Below are 22,334 nucleotides of genomic sequence, written 5' to 3'. Positions count from 1 at the left end.
TGATTAAAAAAAAAAAAAAAAAAAAAATCGTCAAAATTTTCACTATCTTTATGAACCATGAAACAGACTCATTCACACTCTTGTGCAAGATTGTAGGGCACTTTACCCTATGGAAGTCACTATATATTTAAGGATAGCTTAGAATATTATGATTGAAACTTATGAGGATGCAAAAGATAATCTATAGTTGAACAGAAAGTTCAAATTGAACTTTTAATTTCTAATTTGAAATCATGGAGTTTATACATACTCATAAGATAAAAGTAGATATTTACGAAGCTAATACCTCAAGTTGCCAAAAGTCACTTGTTCTTAAACACAATAAAAAATCGGCAGTTAACTATTTTCTTTATTGCTTCTGTGTAAAACTTCTCTAAAGCATAGAGAAATAATAAATGAATTTGCTGCTAACACAAACCCAATCGGAGGATAAGATTTGAAGATAACTAAAATTCTATTTCCAGTTCTACGATGCCCAAAATAAAATTATGCCATCTAGAATTCTCAATAGAGAGACAATTATAAAATAAGATACTTTGAATAGCCACAAGATGCCACAAACTGCCATAAGAAGTGTTTAACCATGGTCTATAACCTCCTGACCCTTAAACTAAAGAACCAACAAGGTAACATAACACGAGCACTCACAATTGAGATCCATGATTCTGAACATGCTGATATCGGTCAGATGCATCAGAGAGAGAACCATAGTTGTGCTGCCGTTGCTGATTCAACTGGTGATGGAGTTCAGCAACTTTCTGCTTTAACCGAGCCACATCTGCTTCAGCAAGAGCAATCTCCTCAAGCTCAGCCCTTGTCTTCACATCAGCATAATCATGCCTCATGAGAATGTATATGACTAATCAATAATGGACGTGAAGAAAAAGTAAATTCTAAAGCATGCAGACAAACCTTCAAATCCATGCCACGAGAATTATTAAACTGTCCAGAAGACATGCTTAGGCCAACTTCCAAAGCAGCTCTAAGATCTCTTTCTGCTTGCAATTGCTCTTGCAATCTTGAAACCTATATGGTCATGCATAGGCCAAAAGTGAATATCAGACAACAAATAAGCATCTAAATGCACAAACGAGACAAAGTGAGGGAGTGTTGTAGGGCTTTCATAAGAAGCTTGTGGAGTGGGGGGCTCTCAGTTCTGTGGGAGCTTCAGGGGGTATTCTTGTGCTTTGATATGGGAACCTCTTCAAGGCCATTGAGATAGTCAGGGGGGTTTTTTCCCTATTTCTGCGGCTTTTGTAGTTCCTAATTTCGTTTACGGCCACTCATCTCCCAAGGGAAGGAAAAAGTTTTGGGAGGAGTTGGGAAGCCTCTTGGATTGTATGGGGAGTGTTGGTGTCTGGTCGGGAATTTATTGTGACAAGGCATCAGTCAGAGATGTCAAATGGGGGGAGTGTTTTGAAGTCTATGAGAGAGTTTGACAGGATCATCGAAGAGTGATTTATTTGATCCTCCTCATTGGAATGGGAAGTTTACTTGGTAGAATGAGAGGGAGGTGGTGGCGAACAAAAGGTTAGGTAGATTCATCTTGTCCAAGGGTTGGGTGGATTTTCCCCCCAAATCCTAGACAAGTCTTGGTCTCAGGTTTACTTCTGAACATTAGCCTCTAACTCTAGGAGAATCTATTGGGGCCGAGCCCTTTTAAATTTGAGAAGTGGCCATCACATCCTGACTTTAAGTTGTCCATGGTCTCATGGGTAGAGTGTGAGAGTTGATCGGAAGTGGGAAGGTATTCGTTTCTTGAGGAAACTTAAGACCCTCAAAGGAGTTTTGAAGGAGTGGAATCTAACGGTTCTTGGAGATTTTAAGAGGAAGGCAAAGATCGTGGAAAGAATTAGGGTGTTAGATCGAGTTCTTAGAGAAAGATGATTGAGAGGTGGGGAAGGACAGGGAGATTGAAAAGGAGGTGTTGTCTCTAGTTGTACGCCCCTCACCCTATCCCTATGCCTTTTGTGGAAGGTTTAGACTAGTGTACTATCTCAGAGAGGGAAAAGGAGGGGTTGGAAGCCATGTCTACTTTAGAGGAGATTCGCAAGGTGGTGTATGGTTTTGATAGGGAGAAATCCCTTAGTTTGGATGACTTCACTATGGCTTTTATTTTTTTTGGTTTGTGGAGGGTGTTTGGTAAATTTTTTGAGAGGGACATTACAGACACTGGTATGACTGAGACTTTGGTGTGCCTGGATCCTAAAGAAAGATAAGGCCAGGTGAAAGATTTTAGGCCTATTCATTACGAGCTTATACAAGATTATTGTCAAAACCCTGGCGGGAAAGTCCTTCCCAAGCACTATTTCCAGCTCCCAACGGGCCTTTGTAGCTGGAAGGCATTGGACCAAGTTTTGTTTGCCAATGAGGCCATCGAGGACAATAGGCAAAGAAATGACGAAGGGGTGGTTTTCAAGGTTGATTTCAAAAAACCTTCCATCATGAGGATAGGAATTTTTTAACTATATTTGAAAGACTATCATGTTATAGTATTAAATTTTGCCGCTTGACTGTGTCAAATATTTATAATATAAATAAGTACGACTTTCACCATCCCACAAACGTACATCTTGTTCAAGTGCCAACCGCCGCTCATGCAAAGCTTGCTTCCTTCTTTCCAAGCTTGCTTGTAAAATTGCATTACCTCTAGCCTACACAACATAACATGGATGTTCAGTAAATACTACAACCGAATATCAGTTCTTCGGATAACAAGGTAGGAAAGGTGAACCACCTCCTTGGCAATCCTCTGTTGTAAGTCATTTTTTGTCATCTCAAGCCTCTGCATAGCAAGTCTACAAAATAGTTGAAATTTGTCTTTAGGAAAAGGTTCAGTTCATAGTGAAGTGGAAGGGTAGGAAAAAGACCCAGGAACCAACCAAAAAGTATTAAAGAAAATTCCTGTTTCAACAACTTCAATTGTCCAATTACCTTCAAAGATTTATATATTTCATTTCAACAAGTGTCCAAAAAGCGACCAATGTACAACTCGAGAACTACCCTAAAAGGAAAAGGTTTAAAACCAAAAAGAGTTTTTTTTCTTCTTATTCTTCTTCTTCTTCTTCTTCTTCTTCTTTTTTACAAGGAATAGATAAAGATATCTCATGCAAGAACGAAGCCAACCAACAAAAAATCTAAGCAACGAAAGGGCAAGTCGTCCCTTTCCCAACAGAGGGTCATACAACTAAAAGAAAAATAAGAAACGTTTGTTATTCTGTTCCAATTACTTTGAGCGTGAAAATCTTGTCCTTTAATGATTTCTTTTATTTTATTTTAAGAAAATGTCCAAAAGGTGGAAATTGCAAAACAAGCCCTAAGCAACTTTGCTATGCCAATTCACCGTATTCTATAACAATATCAGAATTTGTCATCTTCAATTAGGAAGAAAATTTAAAACATATGATGACTTTTTCCCCTTTTTGACCAGGAATGTGAAACGTTGATATCTGTAAGAAAAATGTGCCAATCAGCTTATCATATAAATCATATGTTGAGCTAATAAACACATTTGTTTTCAGATTGAGCTCATAAGGATCGTAACACGCAGATAGATTTCATATATTAAGCAAAAAGCCAATGAACATCTTACTCTTCTTCTCCAGAAGAATCTATTGACTCAATTGAGGGTGTCTTTCTGGCCTGCACCAAATATAATCAAGATGATCAGGTTTTAATTTAATGAACCAATCAAACATTTTGAGGTCCAGACTGCAGAACAAGAGTGCCTATATTAATATCACTCGCCAGTACTCAGTGTCAATGATAAAAAAGCACAACAAATAACCTTGTCCTAGCAGTAAAGCTGTTTGGTTTGCTTCCGTTTTCTTTCTTATTTCTTTACGAGAAACCAAGGTTTCATTGAAAAATATGAAAGAATATTTTTAAATTTTGTAACTCGTGAGTATATGCAGCAATACCTCAACTAGTCCTCTAAGGATACCACACATGTTCACATATTGTATATTAAGAAACCCCAAGAGACATTCTAACCAAAAGCCTCAGTATTTGAATGCCAAATCCCCAAAACTCTCAACCTGCCCAGAAGATAAGGAAGTGGCTATGACTGCTAGTCAATTCTCACGTTCCATATTGCAGTTGGCTTGTGATGTATCCTGACCTCCTTGAGCATTTTGGAAAGGTTAACTAGAGAAATTTTTTGTAGCTCCCTATGACAGACTCTTGTACAGGCTTTCCCCTTCTGTAATTTTTATCAGATGTAACAGTGCATGGAAAGAAACTTAGAAGATAGAATATCTTGGATTTCTTGTTGGAAAATATCTTTAGAAAGGCTCACTGAGATGATCCTGAGAGAGCTACAAGACCCTCAACCTGCCAGAAGGTGAGGAAGTGGCTATCAGTGCTAGTCACTTCTCACGTTCCATATGGCAATTGGCTTGTGATGTGTAAAGGCCTCCTTCAGCATTTTCGAAAGGTTAACTAGAAAGCATTTTTGAAGCTCCCTTTGAAAGACTCTTGAACAGGCTTATAACAGTGCATGTTAAGAAAGAAGAGAAAAATCTTTGATTTTCTTGTTGGAAATTATCTTTAAAAAGGCTCACCGAGATGATCCTTTGTTGCTTCATATGAAAAATAGTAATGGTAGATGCGTTTGAGCAAGTGTAAGGAGTACCATTCTTAGTGGATTATTATTACTTTAATTTTCCATGAATTAGTCCTTGAAATAAGTTTATTTCCTTATCCACTACCTCACATTCAACGTAACTATATTTTAGAAAAAGTAATTATATTCCTTATCCGGTTTTAGGTCAGTCTTTAAGGATTTCATGCAGCAATCTATTTATGCATATATTCTTGTAAACTTTTTAAGACAGGAAAAAAGAAGAGAATAGTTTCACGTCTATTGTAATGATCTTCAGCTAAAAATATGAAAACTTACATTGCTCCTTCCCCAGAAAGTTGTTCTCTTAGCGCTAATATTAGAGCTTGAAACTTTACCCACTGGCTTCCCAGAACTTGACTCATTTCCAGGATCCATTGAATTTAAGATCTCTCCCATTGATGGGTACGATTCTCCAGCAGGTGAAATATTTGGAGTTTCCATCTCAGTCAAAGAGTTCACATTTCCTTTCTTTTGTTTGCTTTGTTCCCCAGTCGGTTGAACATTTGCATCAGAGTTCTTATGATGTTCAAGACATGAATTTGAACTCTCAGCTAAATGATTATTTTCTCTTGGGGATCCAACATCCGAGTCATCACCTCCAAATGGCTGTTCATGTACAGAAATCAATACATATTAATTATCATTTCATTCATCAATAAGGATTATAATTCAAGGCAGAGAAAATAAAAAATAGTCCTGACAAACAACAGCACAAAGTTCCATTGATTTGATATCTGTGTTAACTTAAATTACGAATAATATATGAAAAGTACAGAAATTTATCAGATCTAGCACTAGAGAGGGTACTGGGCATTTCTGGTAGATCTGAAGCATCTAATTAACCGGAGAAAGTGCAACAATATCATGATCTTGCTTTGTTCAAGACCATAGAGCTGAAAAGGATTATCTACGAAAAGAGCACAATTAGAATCCCCTCTACATAACAAAAATAAAATAATAATAAAAAATAAACTATTCATCCAACTCCCTTCTTCCTAACATTAAGAACACAATTTGAAGCTTCACTAATATGATTCTTGATTATAGTAAGAGTTCAGTTATCTACACTACAGGATGTTATTTTCCATCGTTTTTTTTTTTTAGGAAACAAGAATGTTTCATTAATTCCTACAACAGATTTTAAAAACAATTGAGTAACAAAGAAAGGAAAATAAGAACAAAAACCAAAGAATAAAGAGCAGAAATCCAGACAAGAAAAATTGAAAATTGCGATAGTTGATTGCTATAGTAATAGTAAATGCTTTAAACTTCAAGTTAATTTTTTTGTAGTTTAGTATATGGTGCTTTCTATAAATCCCTGTCTCCAGAACAAGGAGATTCTGTTTTTCCATGGGTTATATTTTTATAAACCTTCATAAGATCAACGGTATGCCTCTGTTCTGATAAAAAGAATAAAAGAAATAAAAAGAAAAATCGAGCATATTTTACCAACAAAAATGCACAATGTTTAAAATATAAAAGAATGTAAGGAGACCGATAGTGCATGCTCCATGCATAACACACACACGCGCAAAGAACCTTATAGTCATAAAGATCACTCCCCGCGTAGCCACTACTTTCACTCAATTTTCCACTGAGTACACGCTCAGGATCATCATCTGTATCTGGATCAACCCCATTTTCCACATTGTGATAGCCATTTCCTTTCACATCAAGATTTTCGTCATCAGTGGAATCCTCACTTCCACTATTTTCAATCTGAGAATCTGCTGAAATTGAGCATCTGTGTAGATTCTCATCCTGGAAAGAAATCACAAAAACAAAAGAGATCCATAATCATAGGAAAAAAAATGCAATTAATATAGAATTAGACTGTGTTCATCAATATTGTTATTCAGCCATTACCAATGTTTTCCCTCGAGCAGAATGAAAAGATTATGTGTTCACCATTATTTTCTTATGACAAACTTAATGAGAAAGGACATATCAGCGGGGAATACAGCCCAACCCAGAAGGAACAGAAACAATAAGGAAAATGAAAAAGGGGAAAGAAAAGTGGATAGCATCTTCCAATTTGGCTGAAATCATATTATATGACAGTACTTCAAGCTCGTTAAGGGACCAAGTTACCAAGTAATTTTTCAAGAACCAAGCAAATATGCAGTCTTTTATCAAACAATAAGAAAACAGGTAGAAGGCAAGTATCTTACATCAAAAATATTCTCAAACTCTTCCAAAAGAGTTGTAACGATTGCTTGAGCATTATTGGCTGCATTGGCAGCAGCTAGCAGCTGAGCAGAGTTATCCCCACTTACATCAAACTCATCTTCCAACTCACATTCACCAGCTAATAATGGTCGTAACAGCAATGGTGCCATGCAAGCAGCAACAGCAGATGGAGTCATCCGATTCTCGTGAGCATGAGAAGAAATGGTGTGCATCATCTTTAAAACTCTGGAATGAGAATGAAAAAATCAAATTGACATATTGGGAAATGCAACAATGATTGCAAGTTCCAAAATTTTCAACGCTATTTAAAGATAGATAATTCGAGAGAGCCTACCAAAGTACAAAGTATACAGAAAGGTTAGAACTACAAAAATAAATAACTATTTTTTTTTTATGGAAAATCAGCTTTCATTGGGAAAAAAAATTAAAGAATAAAAAAAAGTTAATTAGAACAGTGTTATTACATCTTAGAAAGAACATCATATGATCAACTGTTTACAAGTACTGTTATCAAGTGCAACCATTAATTTCTCTTATTTAAAAGATGCCGATGTGGTGATCTTTATAACATAGACAGGTAAAAGTGAAAAATAAATAATTGAAATTTTAGGTGTTAAGAAGGAGATGAGGGCCATGAAAAATGTAAGACAAAGGAAAAGGGGACCAATGAAAACAAGTTGAGTTGAGGCCTGAGTGAGATCGCTTCCAAAATAATACCTGTACTAGATTAACTGAAAACTCATAACCAAAAACATACATCATTTCAGGTTTAAGAAACTGAATACATGTATATCTTTTAAAGCAACTATTCTATTCTTACAATTCCAATTTCCATTACTACATAGGACATACCAAATTCCCCAAGAGACATACCATAAATTAAGATTAAAAATAACCAGAAAGAAAAAGGATGATTGACCAATTGTTCACAAGTATTTTTGCAATATGGATACGATGCAACAAAAGATACAAAAAGTTACTTTGAAAGAAATGCAATTGTTGATGAATGACGAACCTTTGTAACAAACGCCGGTTTGGTTCAGGAAAAGTTTCCAATATAGACGATCTCATGGCGTTGATCCGCGCCTCTTTTCGATCAATTTCTTAAACAATAAGAACAACAATTCAAATGATTAATGCCAATCCATTCACATTATTAGAAAGAAAAAAAGCCAAAAAGTGATCACCCCTGATCCTACGATGTGTAGTTAAATTATCCTCTACTTTAATGACAAATTCACTCAGATTTTATAAACAACCTGTGATTAGCACCACCACAATTTCCTTTTTTGCACACATAAGGGATTTAAGGGGTTTCAGAGAATATTAATGGGGATAGGGAACTTACTATAAGCCTCAAGCAGTGCAGTGCAGCATGAAGCTGGAACTGGTGATGAGGGAAGCTCTCTTAGAATGTGCTACATTTCAAATTACTCGTCAAGAAGATGAAACTGGACACATATATTAAATATTGAGGTATCATTAATATAGTGAAGAGAAGTACCTTAATACAATCACCAATGACATGAGCATCCTCATCAGAACCGAAATCTGTCTTGCCTAGAAGTAATAAATGGATCATCCACATAATTTGTGGTTTACTTATTTGTTCCCACATCAATTAGAAACATTTAAATAATACCTTGTTCATATTCTTGAACTCTCCGGTCAACTTCTTCAACATCTGCAGACTGCCGCAAAATCCCTTCTACCTTGGCACCTAAAGAGTAAAAAAAATATAAGGGTGATTCCACAATATAAAAAGTAATTACCAAGTTGGCACATCATTCAGCATGAGAATCGGCTAAGAATATCTCTTTACATGAAGGGAGGCTGTATTTTAAGCATCAGTTTAAGGACGTAATACATGTATATTGTTCCGGGACTCATTCTATTAATTTAGTAACTCCAATTCTGCATACATTGTTTTGTATCTCATTCTATAAATTGTTATTTAGTTTGCCTGAAAAAGGTAGAATAAAAGAAAAGTAATTTTGCTTATCATGCCTAGCATAACTGATCAAAATATTGATGGTAAAAACAAAATAACCTTAATAATGTTGGCTCTACTAATTTCAAATTTATCAATTTGGTTATTTGAAATGACTCTTCTCCATGTTTTTAAGGAGGATTAACACTGCTGACTTTCTTCATAGGCCTCCTCCTCCTCTTTTGAAATTGATTACTCTCTGCACTTGTTTCTTCAGGGAGGATTAACACCTCAACTTTCTTCCTAGATTCTTTGGTGCTCAGCCCACATTGGTGTTTGCTGTGCAAATAGATCACATATCCAGATTTTCTAGAAATGCTCTTTTGCTCTGAATCGGAGTTCCTACGGAAAGATTTGGGTTCCTCATGTAGGAATATGATGGAAGAGGTTCTAAATTTTCCTTTATGTCAGAACGGGAGCTTTTATGACAGGCCAATTTCTTTAATATTTTTGGATTGTCTAGCTTGACAAAATACGAGAATTTTTCAGGGTGTAAACGGTGCTTGGGAGGTGGTTTAGAGTGCTATGAACCATAATACTTCTTATAAGGGAAAAGATAAAAAGATAAAAATGAAAGGGCATATCAGGAAGATATGTTCAACACTTTCAATATTGGTGTAGAATAGAATGCAAAAAAATTGGTCGGAGACAATGATTTTGGAGTCAATTCTGAATTTTTTTCATTTGGGGTTGAAGCCAAAAAAAAATGGTCTCACTGTCGACCTTAATAAAATTGTCCAAAGAACTGTATAGCTCAATCTCAATTTTATATGAGCACAAAATTATAGCATCAAATCATGCTTTCTCGAAGCATTATGAGATGAATGAGTATTAAAAGTCAAGCCATTACCGTAAATAATAAGAAAAAAGGACAGCTAAAACATTGCTAAAAGAAAGTTTGGATTCATTATAATTTTAACAGAAACTCTTACCAGATGTTTCAAGAAACCGAAGTGCTTTCTCAAGAAAGGATGGACCTCCGTCAATATCTTCCAATGCAAGTAAAATAGGTCTTCCCACCACCAAAGATTTAACAGGACGCTTCTCTCTCCCTGGATATAATTAAGGGAATATTGATGGATTAAGATAGTATACCATGCATATACCCCAAGCATTAAAAAATGAATCAAACATTATAATTAGCAAATAATTGAAAAATGATAGCAGAATACAAACATGGATGGAAAGAGCTGTCAATTTTTTCATTATTGTCATTCCGAAAAATCCCATTGTGTCCCATGACAAGGGCAGCACTTGGTGCTTGTGCAAGGGCTTGTTCAAGCACGGTTTTCCATTCAAATAAATCATCTGAGGTCTCGGCCTTTTCATGTGTGAGGCACAGGAACAGAAAGATCGGATTAATAAAAACCTTGTAGAAAACAAGAATATTCTTTGCACAAATGATATAGCCTAATTAGAGTACCTTGAGAGTGAAAGCTCGTCCATCACGACCATCAGGAAACAATACAGTCAAGAGCTTCTTATCCTCTCTAACAACAACACTACATACATAAAGTTGCATGCTTAAGTTCAATAATACCAAATAAAATTTAAAAATTCACGTTCATAGAAAAACGTACCTCCCTGAATTATTTAAGTCTATGCCACCCAAAGTAAGATTCACTTCACCCCCTCTTTGAGGAAGTGCACTCTAAATTCAAAACAAGGAAAGATAGTTCAGTTGATATAAATTAATCATGCTACTTTATTATCTAAGTTTGACTTTGAGGTAGTGCTGTATTATTGGTTGTCCTAACAAGATAATTGCGATGTTAACTAATGGAAGCTTGAAGGGACCCTGTCTTAGTGAATCAAAGATTTTCCAACACGACAACCACAGTATCCATTGAATCATCCGACTCAAGAAATTAACTACCAGCACAAGGAGATATCTCTAGCTTAACATACTGGCCAACTAAATTCTCTAGCTTGACAAACTTGTTAATTTTAATACCAATCTGATCAAGCAGAATTCTCCAACTTTACAAACTGGCATACAAAATTTATCAAATCATTACATGATCGTCCAAAATATTTCATAATGTTTCTCTATTCTAAACATGTCATTTCGTAATCATCCAAAATAGAATGGATGGAGAGGAAACATGTCATAGTGTGTCCAAAACAATAAACAAAATGAAAAATAAAGACGAAAGAAAGAAAGTGGAAACTTTAGTTATACTAACAGGGTCACTTTTAAAGAAAACTAGGGAAGTGCGCGTAAGGATGAACCAGCGCTTCTTCCAAGATTTCCAGCCTAGTCCTGCACAAATGGTAGAGAGATAATAACATAAGAAATAACACTGAGATTGACGTTACACCCTTTCCAAGAGAGATAAACAAGCAAGTTGAAAGTTTCGCATCATAGGTACTGGAGAACAGCTAAAAAAAGTGAAGGAACTAATTGTAGAAAATAAAGCCAATGGTTGAAGACATGAACATTAGCACAAGTTCAAGAAAGGAAATTTCAGAGATTTAAAATCAAGGGAGACATGGTGGAAGATATGGTAAATGTTAACATGTGTTCCTCTATTGCGTCCAATCATAGAAGAGGTTCATAATAGCTAAACCAGGAGGAAAACTCAAGTTATTTAAGAATAAGAGATTGAAAACGATAACACATCAAGAGGTCTTCATATAAAAGATGCAATGTTCACAATCTTGCACAAAAAAAATGTAACAAATAATCACTTGCTTATATGTATAGTTAACCAACATGTCCTGTACGTAACTATAAAGAACTCTCAAGAAGCCCCAGTGAAGCTCAGATTCCAAGCAACAAAAAGAAATAAGAACAGGAGCACCAACCTTTTGATGATATGAAAAGTGGGCCACTCTTGAAAACCTGTCAAATAGATGCATAGTTTAGAAATAAAGCTGGATAATGAAGAAAATATTCCTTAAGCATGAAGCTGCACTTTTCACATGATATTGTCATTGGGTCTTTCAAAAGTATTATGTTATCAGGTATTGTGCATTGAAAAACTCAAAGGTCATCTAACAATAAGAAAGCTGTAATTCTTTCCAAAGTGAAAAAGAAGTCTACATAGTGGCTTATAAGCAAAGCCTTAGAAAAGAAACAGATCATTAAATCATTGCACCATAAAATTGAGATTGAATGATATCTATTACTCAGCTCGAGGGAAGTGTTGTATTATCTCTAATCAAAAAAAAAAAAAAAAAATCCCGAAACTAATTCATTTAATTTTTCTTAAGATTAAAAAAGAAACTAAATGGGAAATTGTAATGATTGGGATTCCCCCATAGGAATGGGGAATTAAATTGGGGCGGGAAGGGGGGGCAATAGCTTGGGGATAGGCAATTTACACAACGAAATCGTAACCTTCTTCTCAAAGAGAGGATGACCCCCTTTAGAACCCTAGGCATTATGGCAACATTCTAATGGTTGGGATTTCAATTCAGCCTCCAAAGGCATCTTCCGGAAACCATGGAAATTGATCCCTCTGTGCTTTTCGATTTTTCAATCTTTTACCGCTTTCTCAATAGGACTAAGGAAATAGCATCGGCAGAGACACATTCTAGTACAATCCTTGACGTGGATCAAAACCCCTTCCCTTCTGATTCCTGCTTTTCTACACTCTAGCTCTTTCTAAAAGCTTTAGAGTATCACCCCATCTCTATTCACAAGCTGGTACGTCTTCCTTTGATTTCTATTTCTGCAGAACCCTCCTTGATCGTTGATGGTTTGTAAACTAAGCTTCTCTCTTGCCCTTATTACCCATGGTTCTTTCTCAGTATGGAGATAAATGCTTTCAACGTGAAGATTACAAAATTAGTTTTATAACTGAAATGTAACTGCGATGGAGAGTGATTAAAAAAATCTTCTAGAGAAACTATCCCCAAGTGATTAAGATCGGCCAACACCAACCCAGTTGAGGAAAATCCCAAAAGATTCCATTTGTTTATCTGTGTCCAAGAAACCCAAAACGAGAGTGCAACAACTCTGACCCACAAACTTTAAGGATTTCTTTTAGAGTAACGGTCCTGTCCAATGACCATTCAAGACAAAAAAATTCTGCAACATTCTGTGAAGAAAACCATTTCACATGAAACACAACCAGAATTACAACATAAATTCCAAGAGAAGTTCCATGAAGATATGCTTCAGGTACAGGCTGCCCTAATATAGAGAGCAAAATAGTTTCCTGAAAGAGTCATAAAATGCTCTTGCAGTCTTTGCTGCCAACTCTCTGCACTCTACAATCTGGTTGAATGCTTTACACAAACCCTTGAACAGATTACATATAGAAGCCCACTCCTGGATCTTCCAATCATAAATGTCCTTTCTAAAATCTAAGTTCCAACCTCTGAGTTTTGATTCCATATTGCAGTAGCTTTCCCTTGGTAAGTTACAAAATACATAGTAGGGTATCTCGCATGCAAATAAGAAATCCCCACCAGAGATCTCACACTACTAAACTGTCTCTGTTTCCCTTTGAAAGTAATATTCGAATTAAGCAAATTCCAACATTTTCCAATGTGAGCCAGGGATACTTGAGCTTGAAATGAGAAATATCAGACTGTTAAGAGTCCAAAACATACTTCTCCAGCTAACACTATTCAAAAGGAATGTCAACTTTTGAGGCCATGTACAGTCCAAACCATACTTCTCCGGATAACCTTGGAAGAAACCTCCACACCCACTTAGGTAAGAGAGCAAGAATCATATTTATGAGGCATTGTATAGGGGCTAAAGAAGCCGTTGCCAATTCGTTTGAAGGAAATAAGGGGGAAGCGGGGAACAACAGCATCTTCAGTATTACGAATTGAAGACAAAAACTTCAATCGAATGAATGAATTGTCATTTCCATGCCAATGGGTATGACTCCAAATTTTACCACTCAAACCCAAATATTGAGCAAGTTAATTGGTCGGTTAATCGTTTCGTTTTGTGTGTATCAAAATTGGTATGATAAGTTCAATATGATAAGTTAAATCGAAGAGATGCATCGATAAAAGAGCTGAATGTACTTTTTTCACAATCTACGACTATTAGGCAAAGAAACATAAGAAATTTAGTTCAAACTTGATTACAGTAATCCAAATTTGATCTAAATAATTATTTCATGCACTTACTACTATTGCTTGGTTTAAACCACTAAATGGTTGAGTTCCATCACCTCAACCCCAGCCTTCATATAGTATGTCTTAAAAATTATTAATACCACAGGATTGGACCTAAACCTATGATCCTCCCCATAAATTTCTTCGATACTATTAAAAACATTCCCTAACATGGAGAGTAAATACATTTTAAAAAAAACTCCCGAAATCCACAAACAAAATTACCGTATTTGAAGCCCCAGCTCTGGGACGCTCAAAAGCCGTCAACGAAGCAGACATTCTCACCGATTCACACTGAACCTACGGCATCGAGAGAAAATCCAATGCAAGTATAACAATCACTCAAACCACTCAACATTCACTCCAAAAACCAGTCCGATAGCTTCCCCAGCCCTCCAACCACTTGCCTCAACTCGGCAGCATCAATCACCGCAGATACAACAACAATGCCAGATCAGAAAGCAGCTCCGGCGATAAATCAGTAAGATCCAACAACAAGACTGAAAGAAACCCGATCCCTAGGGCTGAGATTTGGATACAAACACAAAAACAGAGCACCGCAACCAAAAACCAACCACCACCTCATTTCATCTCCAAATTTCCCTCCATTTTCCTCCTCCTCCGATTACATAAACAGATAAGGCAACGAACTGACACCAAGCGACAGTAATCCTCCAATTTCGTTCGCTTCAGAGCAAGAATTTGCCGCACAATTTTGGTTTCGATTTTGCATTTGGATTAGGTAGATAGAACAATAGTGGTTGTGGTAGTAATATGGAGAATTTTAGAGAGAGAAGGAGAGTTACTTTGCCTTTCACCTAATTTTGGCCGTGAGGAGAGATATGGAAAGAGAAGGAATTTGGACATGAGAGTTGCGGTAGTTGTAGGGTGCGGTCGTGTGTAGTCAAGTCCCGGTCAAAGTAAATTTAAAAACCAATCAAAATGAGCCACGTACGCTTGAGATTAATATTTGAAAGCCCTTGAATATAGGCTCCAATTATGGGGTAATTTGGATTCTTATTATTGAGAGGCAGATACGTTAAATTTGTCACATTATTTTGACTCTTAAAAGCCACTGAAAAGGGACGGAAAAAAAAAATTATATTTACTTTTAAATATTTAAAAAAAAATTAAGTGTCAAATTTAATACTTAAATACGAATAATAAATTGTTTATTGTTTAATCAGATAATTAAATGTAACGTCTGAATTTGAATATCATTTTACGAGATTTTAATTACCGTTCTCTTAATCATCATGACTATAACTACTTTATTTTCTTAAGAGAAATCTACATAAAAAAAACAACTAAAATATAAAAAATAATCGCATATATTTTTTTAATGGAACAGACAAATTTATCATAAAAATAATTTATAAGCTGTAAATATAAAAATAATTTATAAGCTGTAAATATAAAAATAATTGTAAAAAATGTCTATAGTATTTATTGAAATTAAATTCTAACGTTTTTTCATCAAAATTTTAATGAAAAGAGTATTTTTTGCTTTTTTTTAATTAAATAGTTAGAAAATAATGGAGTTGCCCAACAAGTATCGTATTTAATGTAAATAATTTGCAAAATGCAACATTTAAATATACAATAAATAACAGAGATATAATAATTGCTTTTTGTTTTATTTATTTATTTATTTTCGTTGGGTTGTTGTTGTCTTTTATTTATTATTATTATTATTATTACTGTAAACGGAACAGAGATTTTAAAAATAAATAAACCAAACAAGATGACGTGCATATAAAAAAATAGAAAATAAAAATAATAAAACCAACGAGTCGAAATATCAATTTAATTTAATCCCGCGCTTTGGTCAAACCGTGCACTTGGTTCATTTAATGGCTAAAAAGGCTAGGAGTCCTAAAAGAAAATAATTCAATGACGTGGCAGAATATTACTGGTTCTATTATAAATAAGTGTACTACCGAAATGCACGGGATTACCACCGCACTAGAAAAAAAAGAGCTAATTATTAAAAGAAAAAATAGAAGTGGCTAAAAACAAACAACGCGCGGGATTATGGCGGGTGAGATTCACGACAAAGAGAAAATCTGCGTGGGGCCCAGTCGCCGAAGGGATGAAAAACGACGTTTCGGTGAGTTACCTTTGGGCAGAAGAGCGTGACGGAGAAGCCTCCCACACGGAGACGGAGCAATTTCTACTGGCTTGGCCGGTGGCCGGTCGGATGCCGCTCTGGACTCCTTGTCCAATTCGGTTACAACGCGATAAAGTTACCTTGACGTTTTGTCTTTTACGGTTCTTATTACCTGTCGCCTAGGTTTTCTCACACCTTTTTTATTATTTAATTTAATGATTTCTTTTAAAAAAAGGTAAAAGTTTTAGTTATTAAATTTTTCACCTAGAAATTCTAATAATTAAATATAAAATTATTCATATGCTGTCTCAAAATATTTACTAATATTTCTTTTTGTAATTTGAAATCATTACTCTGTATTCTCTCGTCCCTTAACGTCTTGAGACAGGAGTTGGGGACATCCATACGCGCAGCCAACAACAGCACTATCGTTCAGACAGTAAATTAGGTGTGAAGATTCAACTAAAAACATTTTGGAGATGGATAATAGCTAAGCATCGAGTTGTGTGGGACAGGGTCAGGTCCAATTAATTGGGCATTTATTTGAGAATTATATTGTAAGGTCAACAAAAATTATTATTATTATTATTATTATTATTATTATTATTATTATTGTTATTATTGTTATTCTACATATATTGGTAGCAGAGGATTTCGTATTGTGCACGATCCAGCTGTAAAGAACAATGTTACCGCTGTTTCATTACTATTGCAATAATACTCAACTAAGGCGGCCGCCGTTTGATCTTTTTTTTTTTGTACAAATTATTTAAAAATTGCATTTATCTTGGTCGTTGGATTGCCTTTTGCTGATGTCATAAAACAATTATTTATTTTATTTTCCTTTTAATTTTATGTTATTTCTCCTCTCGCTTCCATCTTTGTTCTTAAATCGAAGGGAGAGGCGATGTCTTACGTAAAAAGAAATAGACTATAGAATGATTGAGATAAAAATAACTTGTGAACGTTTTTTTACTAATTTGTGTAGACATTAGGCTCGTGGATCTATACTTCTAAGATTATAAAATAACCAATAAAAAGAGAAAAATCAAAATTAATCGATATATTTTGTGAGACAATTGAAAATGAAACGAAAGACTAAATAAATCATGGATTGAGCTAAACCCTTTTGAGATCTCGCTTAAAAACAAGAAAAATAGTTATAGTGAAAGAATAATATTTAAAAAAATTATTTATTACCATCGATAAAATGTTATTAACTTGTTTTTGGATATTCGTATTTTGATTAACATTAATGTGAATTTGAGAAATAATACTATTTTATTATTTTTCGAGTTATTTATGACATCGTATTCCGATACTCAGCACAACAAATTAAATATTATTATTCATTTTAAGAACGAACTTTACCATTCGTATTATTATTGAAATTAGAATGGTAAATTTCATAAAACATTATTGAAATTATTATAATGTTTTACAATATTAATAAAAATTATATTGATTTATTTATTTATTTATTTGTTAGCTAATTAAACCAATAAGAATACTTTTAAAAGTTTATTAAGGGTTTTATTGAAATCGGAAAGTTTTATTTTTATTAATTTAGTCGGGTTGAAAACTATTTTACAATTAAAAAAAAAAACAAACAAAAAACCAATCTTTGTCGCTTCAAGCATTCAAACCCCGCCCAGTTCTTTTGAGTTTCATTTTCGACAGGAGAATAGCTGTGGCTGAATCGCTTCCAAGTTCCTCCAGAAGTTTGATGCTGCGATTTGCTCCAAATCTTCTTCGCAGAATCTCAAACAGTGCCACTTCCACGATCCATTTATATCGATTTACCCATTGCACGTTCTTCGAACACCATCGGCCACAGCAACAATTGCTGTTACGCTTCATCACTGGCTCCGCTTCGAGCCCTAGCCTCTCGATATGGAGGAGGAAGAAGGAAATGGGCAAGGAGGGTCTGATTGTAGTTAAAGAGCTCAAGAGGCTTCAGTCCAATCTCATTCGTCTCGACCGATTCATTTCCTCCCATGTCTCTCGCTTGCTCAAGTCCGATCTTGTCGCGGTTCTCGTCGAGCTTCAGAGGCAGAATCAGGTCTTTCTGTGCATGAAGGTATGCCTTCTTTTTGCTCTCTCCGTCTATCTGTGTTGCTCTCCATGTCATCTCATACATTGAATTTCTAGGGAGATAAAGTTGAAAGGTTCTCTCTGAAGTTCCATCGGGGAAACATGAATTCGATCAATCTATTGCTGTAATGTGTTGAGTTCATTAGGAATTTTTTTATTTGGATGCATTACTTATATTGGAATAATCTTGAATTTTGTCGAACCGTGGCATTTTCGGACTGGGTATGCTTTTCTTTGATTTTTATTCACCTCTGGGCTTGTAGGAAAATTTTCCGTTCCAAGAATTTGATGATTGCATTTTGAAGAGGTAGAAAGTTATGGTGAACGTTGTGGAAGTATTGATGGAGAATATAGATAGCCCAGTATAGCTTGCAAACCATCATTTAGGTCAAATAGAATTAGGAACACTTGCTGTGCTAGCCTTCGGCAGCCTATGGACTTGTGAAATGGAGAAAAGTTCCATACATCGAGATCAGGGTAGGAATAGTTCCCTCAACTGGTTGGGTGTGTAGGAAATATAATCTTAAAGGACGATTTCAAAAAAGTAGGCTGAATCCCAACAGGTTAGTTGAGACTATGGCCGTGAACGAGGATATTGCCGCTTGTATTGACTGATATAGCCTATAGCATAAGCCACCAATGAGGATTTCAAGTTCGAAGTACTCAAATTGCCACTCAATGTCTTGAATTATACCTTGAGGATAGGGTGGCTCTCTGGGGTCGGGTAGTGATAGACTCCTATTAAATATGTATAAAAGAGAAGGCATATGAGGAAATAGAGTGGGGAGAAGGAAGTTGTTACGAGTTTGTTAGAAATGGGCCCAAAGGAAGCTTTAAATGAGTGGGCAGTGAGTTTATGTATGTAGAGTGCAGGAGAGAGCTGAAGGGATATCTTTTTGCGTAATAATTTTGTGTGAGACTTGTGGGAGAGAGGGGAAGCTCTAGAATTCTTCCCCTAGCATTGTACGCTTATTGATAAATATACCCACTTCTTATAAGCCTCAGCAGAGTGGAGTTAGCTTGGGATTAGTCTTGAAGATAGCTCAGTATACGTCTTAGAGATCAGTTGAATGCACGGAGTTGGATGCACGGAGCTTAAAGCTTTGTTACGTCTTATTAGAAAAACAGTAGTGGCAATATTCCTACTTGGAGCCTAATGCTTTTGACGAAGAATTTTTGCAAAGCCAAAACCAAAAATAACTACTAGATCTTTGGGAGAAGTGGGGGATCAACTCCATTAGATATATATAGTTATTCAAGAGTTAATTTGTCATTAAGATTTTCTTTGGAAGCCAAGATCCAAAAATGAGGAGGTAAAATTCTAGCATTGATGAATGAGGACCTCCTTTGAGGAGAGCAAGCAGAGTCTGGAGAATAGAGACGAAAGAGGTGAATCAACTTTCCTAATGTTGTACAAAGTAGAGTATTCTTGCCATTATGGACACGAACTCTATTTCTGTTAGCTAAATTAGATTTAGGCTCCAATATCTGATCTGACACATATATGCAAGCAATAATCATCCTCTCAATAGAGGATTTTTTGTTTAAAAATCTCCATGTCCAGTAACCAAGAAAGAGACGTTTCTCTCTTTTAGATTGCCAAGAGTCCAAAACCACCAAACTGCTTGGGGAGCTTCATATTATTGCCGTTTTTCGGACTGCGAGTTTCCGAACTATTGGATGTCACAGGATCAGGAGGAGGGTTGCTTTTGGCGGAGAAAAATTGGAAGTATGCTAGCCTTTTTTCATACACAACATACACTATAACAGTAGTCCTTTGTTTATCTGGAGGCGAGGCATGAATAAAAATGTGTCCATGAGTGATATATATTAGAAACAGAAATTATAGTATTATATTATTAATTGGGGATGAAATCCACCATGACATAAGATGAATTACATAACTAGGCGCGTATGTCTCCTTTAGTGACAGTAAAGTACTTTAACAAATAAAAATCCACTTATGTACCTTTAAGTATAATAAATAAATAAATTCTACTGATGCTTACTTTATTGCCCTTTTGTGTTGAAGAGATATTGAACGACAAGTTTGAAAATATTAGATGGTCGGAAACAATTTGGTGTTTGTTTGTTTGGTTACCTATTGGCAATCAGGGCCTACCCTCTTTCCAGTTATATTTCTTTTAAAATTATGCATGCCTAGGACCTTATATCCTAAAAAATTTACTCTGTTCTTGTCTTGGTAATCTACTCTATTGTCTTGGAGAATAACATTCTCCAACTCTTGTAGCTTGTTATTTTACAAAGGCACCATTTATATTTTTTTTAAATTGCCCCTTTTTAAGTTGATAGAAACCTTTGCTTTTACCCCCATTGATTGCTTTGTTGACCCTTTCTTGCCCCTTCAGTTGTATAACGTGGTTCGTAAAGAAGTATGGTACCGTCCCGACATGTTCTTTTATAGGGACATGCTCACGATGCTTGCAAAAAATAAAAGGGTGGAAGAAACGAAGCAAGTTTGGGAGGATCTAAAAGGAGAGGGAGTACTATTTGACCAGCATACTTTTGGAGATATCATGCGGGCATACTTGGATAATGCAATGCCCTCGGAGGCCATGGACATATATCGTGAAATGAGGCAATCTCCTGATAGGCCATTATCTTTACCTTTTCGTGTCATATTGAAAGGGCTCGTTCCATACCCAGAATTGAGAGAACAAGTTAGAGATGACTTCTTGGAGCTTTTCCCTGATATGATCGTCTATGACCCACCTGAAGACTTGTTTGAGGAAGATGAAGATAGGTTCAAGAGTGTAAGATGATCGAGGAAATGGCTGATACGATAGATTCTTTATTGTGTTTTTATACTTATAGTTGCATTTAATAGGTTTTTAAACTTTTAAAAAATTTATTAGGTACTTCATCGAGTTGGTATGTGAACTTTAAAAGTGCCTAATAAAATTCTAAACTTTCTTTTAGATACAAAATATACATTCTACTATTCGGAAATCCAATTGTGTGTTTATTTAGTTTGTGAATCACTTTTAAACTTGAGAAATCTCCTTGTCTGTGGAAGGTCGGAAACGAACTTGTAGTTTAACAGGTTGGGATCATGTAATCGCTCGATAGGATACTCGCCTGTCTACTATGTTCGGTGATCCTTTTGCTGATTGATACCGTCTCAAAGCATTGCTCATTTTTGCCATATTTGTACTTTTTATGAAATTTTACATTTTTAATGCAATATAACTTCTCAATTTGGGTAAAATTTGAATGAAATTAGATAGAAAACATGAAAATCTTAGCTGTTTTATACAAATTTCTTAAACAGGGGGCAATTATGAATACTATATGGGTAGGAAGATAAGAGAGCAATGATGATAGTACACGAGAAATGAAGTAAAGCAGTACAATGAGGATGAAAGGAGAGGAAGTACGAAGTAAAGGAATGTACTACAGATTTTCTCAAGAGGAAGAAAGGAAGTGTAGTACATATTTTCCTTCCCAAGTTTAGGGTGTAGTACTCAAACTAAAAGCTTCCCTCCCCCATCCATCTTCTATAAAAACACATAAGCATGGAGAGCAAACCGATATTGAAGAAGCGATTAGAGGTAGAAGAATCCTACGGGGGCTGCCCGAGACCACATGTCGTTGCACTTAGTATCTCGTGATATGTGTTCTCAGGTCGCCCCTGCAGACTTCTTATCTACCGTTTTTATGTTTTAGATTCAGAGTGGATTGAGTTCATTTATGGTTTCCTCTTCCTTGCACACTTCTCGCCTTCCGTTTTTATGTTTTAGATTCAGAGTGGATCGAGTTCATTTATGGGTACTTACTCTGACCGACTTCTTGTTGTTTTTATGTTTCAGATTTAGAGCGAATCGAGTTCATTTATGGGTACCTACTATTCACTTTCTTTCCTCTTTACTTTTTTTTCTCTTCCTCGATTCTATTGGTTGCTCTTTCATTCATGTAAAAAAACTTGGTTGTAATTTGTGGGATCCGAACTTTGTAAGTTTTAAAAATTAAAACTCCGAAAGGAAAAAAGATTTACTTAGTACAGTTTGATAACCAACTTAAATGGGTTTCTAACTTTTTCCATCTTAATTGTGTACCAACGTGTGTATCAATAATATATTTAGAATACTTTATGTTTATATTTGGTCATTTAAATACAAAAAATGTAGAAGTCATATAATTGATATACTAAATTATACCACTAATATACCATAGGCTTGTGATACACCATTAAAAGTAAAATTCAAAAAAAAAAAAAAAAA

At 35.4% G+C, this 22,334-nt stretch overlaps 2 protein-coding genes across 3 annotated transcripts in view; one reads left to right on the top strand and one right to left on the bottom strand.

Moving 5' to 3' along the window:
- The window catches only part of LOC111497912 (rho GTPase-activating protein 7-like), a 16,918-nt gene extending 2,194 nt beyond the window's left edge, over positions 1-14,724 (bottom strand). The window contains exons 1-19 of the mRNA XM_023148928.1: positions 14,115-14,724; positions 11,613-11,649; positions 10,991-11,067; positions 10,385-10,455; positions 10,228-10,306; positions 9,981-10,125; positions 9,737-9,856; positions 8,457-8,534; positions 8,319-8,374; positions 8,163-8,232; positions 7,830-7,917; positions 6,796-7,039; positions 6,164-6,385; positions 4,901-5,230; positions 3,593-3,642; positions 2,738-2,798; positions 2,571-2,654; positions 913-1,026; positions 649-818 (exon numbers count right to left, since the gene is read on the bottom strand). Coding sequence (XP_023004696.1) covers positions 649-818; positions 913-1,026; positions 2,571-2,654; positions 2,738-2,798; positions 3,593-3,642; positions 4,901-5,230; positions 6,164-6,385; positions 6,796-7,039; positions 7,830-7,917; positions 8,163-8,232; positions 8,319-8,374; positions 8,457-8,534; positions 9,737-9,856; positions 9,981-10,125; positions 10,228-10,306; positions 10,385-10,455; positions 10,991-11,067; positions 11,613-11,649; positions 14,115-14,168 — 2,150 coding nt within the window. The 5' untranslated portion in view covers positions 14,169-14,724. The remainder of the gene's footprint in view (positions 1-648; positions 819-912; positions 1,027-2,570; positions 2,655-2,737; positions 2,799-3,592; positions 3,643-4,900; positions 5,231-6,163; positions 6,386-6,795; positions 7,040-7,829; positions 7,918-8,162; positions 8,233-8,318; positions 8,375-8,456; positions 8,535-9,736; positions 9,857-9,980; positions 10,126-10,227; positions 10,307-10,384; positions 10,456-10,990; positions 11,068-11,612; positions 11,650-14,114) is intronic.
- A 2,892-nt stretch (positions 14,725-17,616) lies between these two features.
- On the top strand, positions 17,617-22,046 carry LOC111465833 (pentatricopeptide repeat-containing protein At1g62350). 2 transcript variants are annotated; one of them, XM_023110316.1, is made up of 3 exons: positions 17,625-18,079; positions 20,463-20,896; positions 21,386-22,046. In XM_023110316.1, exons 1-2 carry the CDS (start codon positions 17,726-17,728, stop codon positions 20,874-20,876), a joined length of 768 nt encoding a protein of 255 aa, XP_022966084.1. In that variant the 5' UTR covers positions 17,625-17,725; the 3' UTR covers positions 20,877-20,896; positions 21,386-22,046. The 2 variants fall into 2 exon arrangements, with proteins under 2 accessions (XP_022966085.1, XP_022966084.1); XM_023110317.1 differs by lacking the exon at positions 21,386-22,046 and having other exon boundaries at positions 17,617-18,079; positions 20,463-21,065.
- The last annotated feature ends 288 nt before the right edge of the window (positions 22,047-22,334 follow it).

This window comes from Cucurbita maxima, unplaced genomic scaffold, assembly GCF_002738345.1.
Source record: "Cucurbita maxima cultivar Rimu unplaced genomic scaffold, Cmax_1.0 Cma_Scf00002, whole genome shotgun sequence".
NCBI classification, from domain to species: Eukaryota; Viridiplantae; Streptophyta; class Magnoliopsida; order Cucurbitales; family Cucurbitaceae; genus Cucurbita; species Cucurbita maxima.
Note: the sequence above shows the minus strand (reverse complement) of the source record. Positions and strands in the feature narration are given on the sequence as shown.

Coding starts and splice junctions, on each gene's coding strand:
- LOC111465833 (XM_023110316.1), top strand. CDS start 17,726: ATGCTGCGATTTGCTCCAAATCTTCTTCGCAGAATCTCAAACAGTGCC. Junction 18,080..20,462: donor AGGTCTTTCTGTGCATGAAG/GTATGCCTTCTT, acceptor TTGCCCCTTCAG/TTGTATAACGTGGTTCGTAA.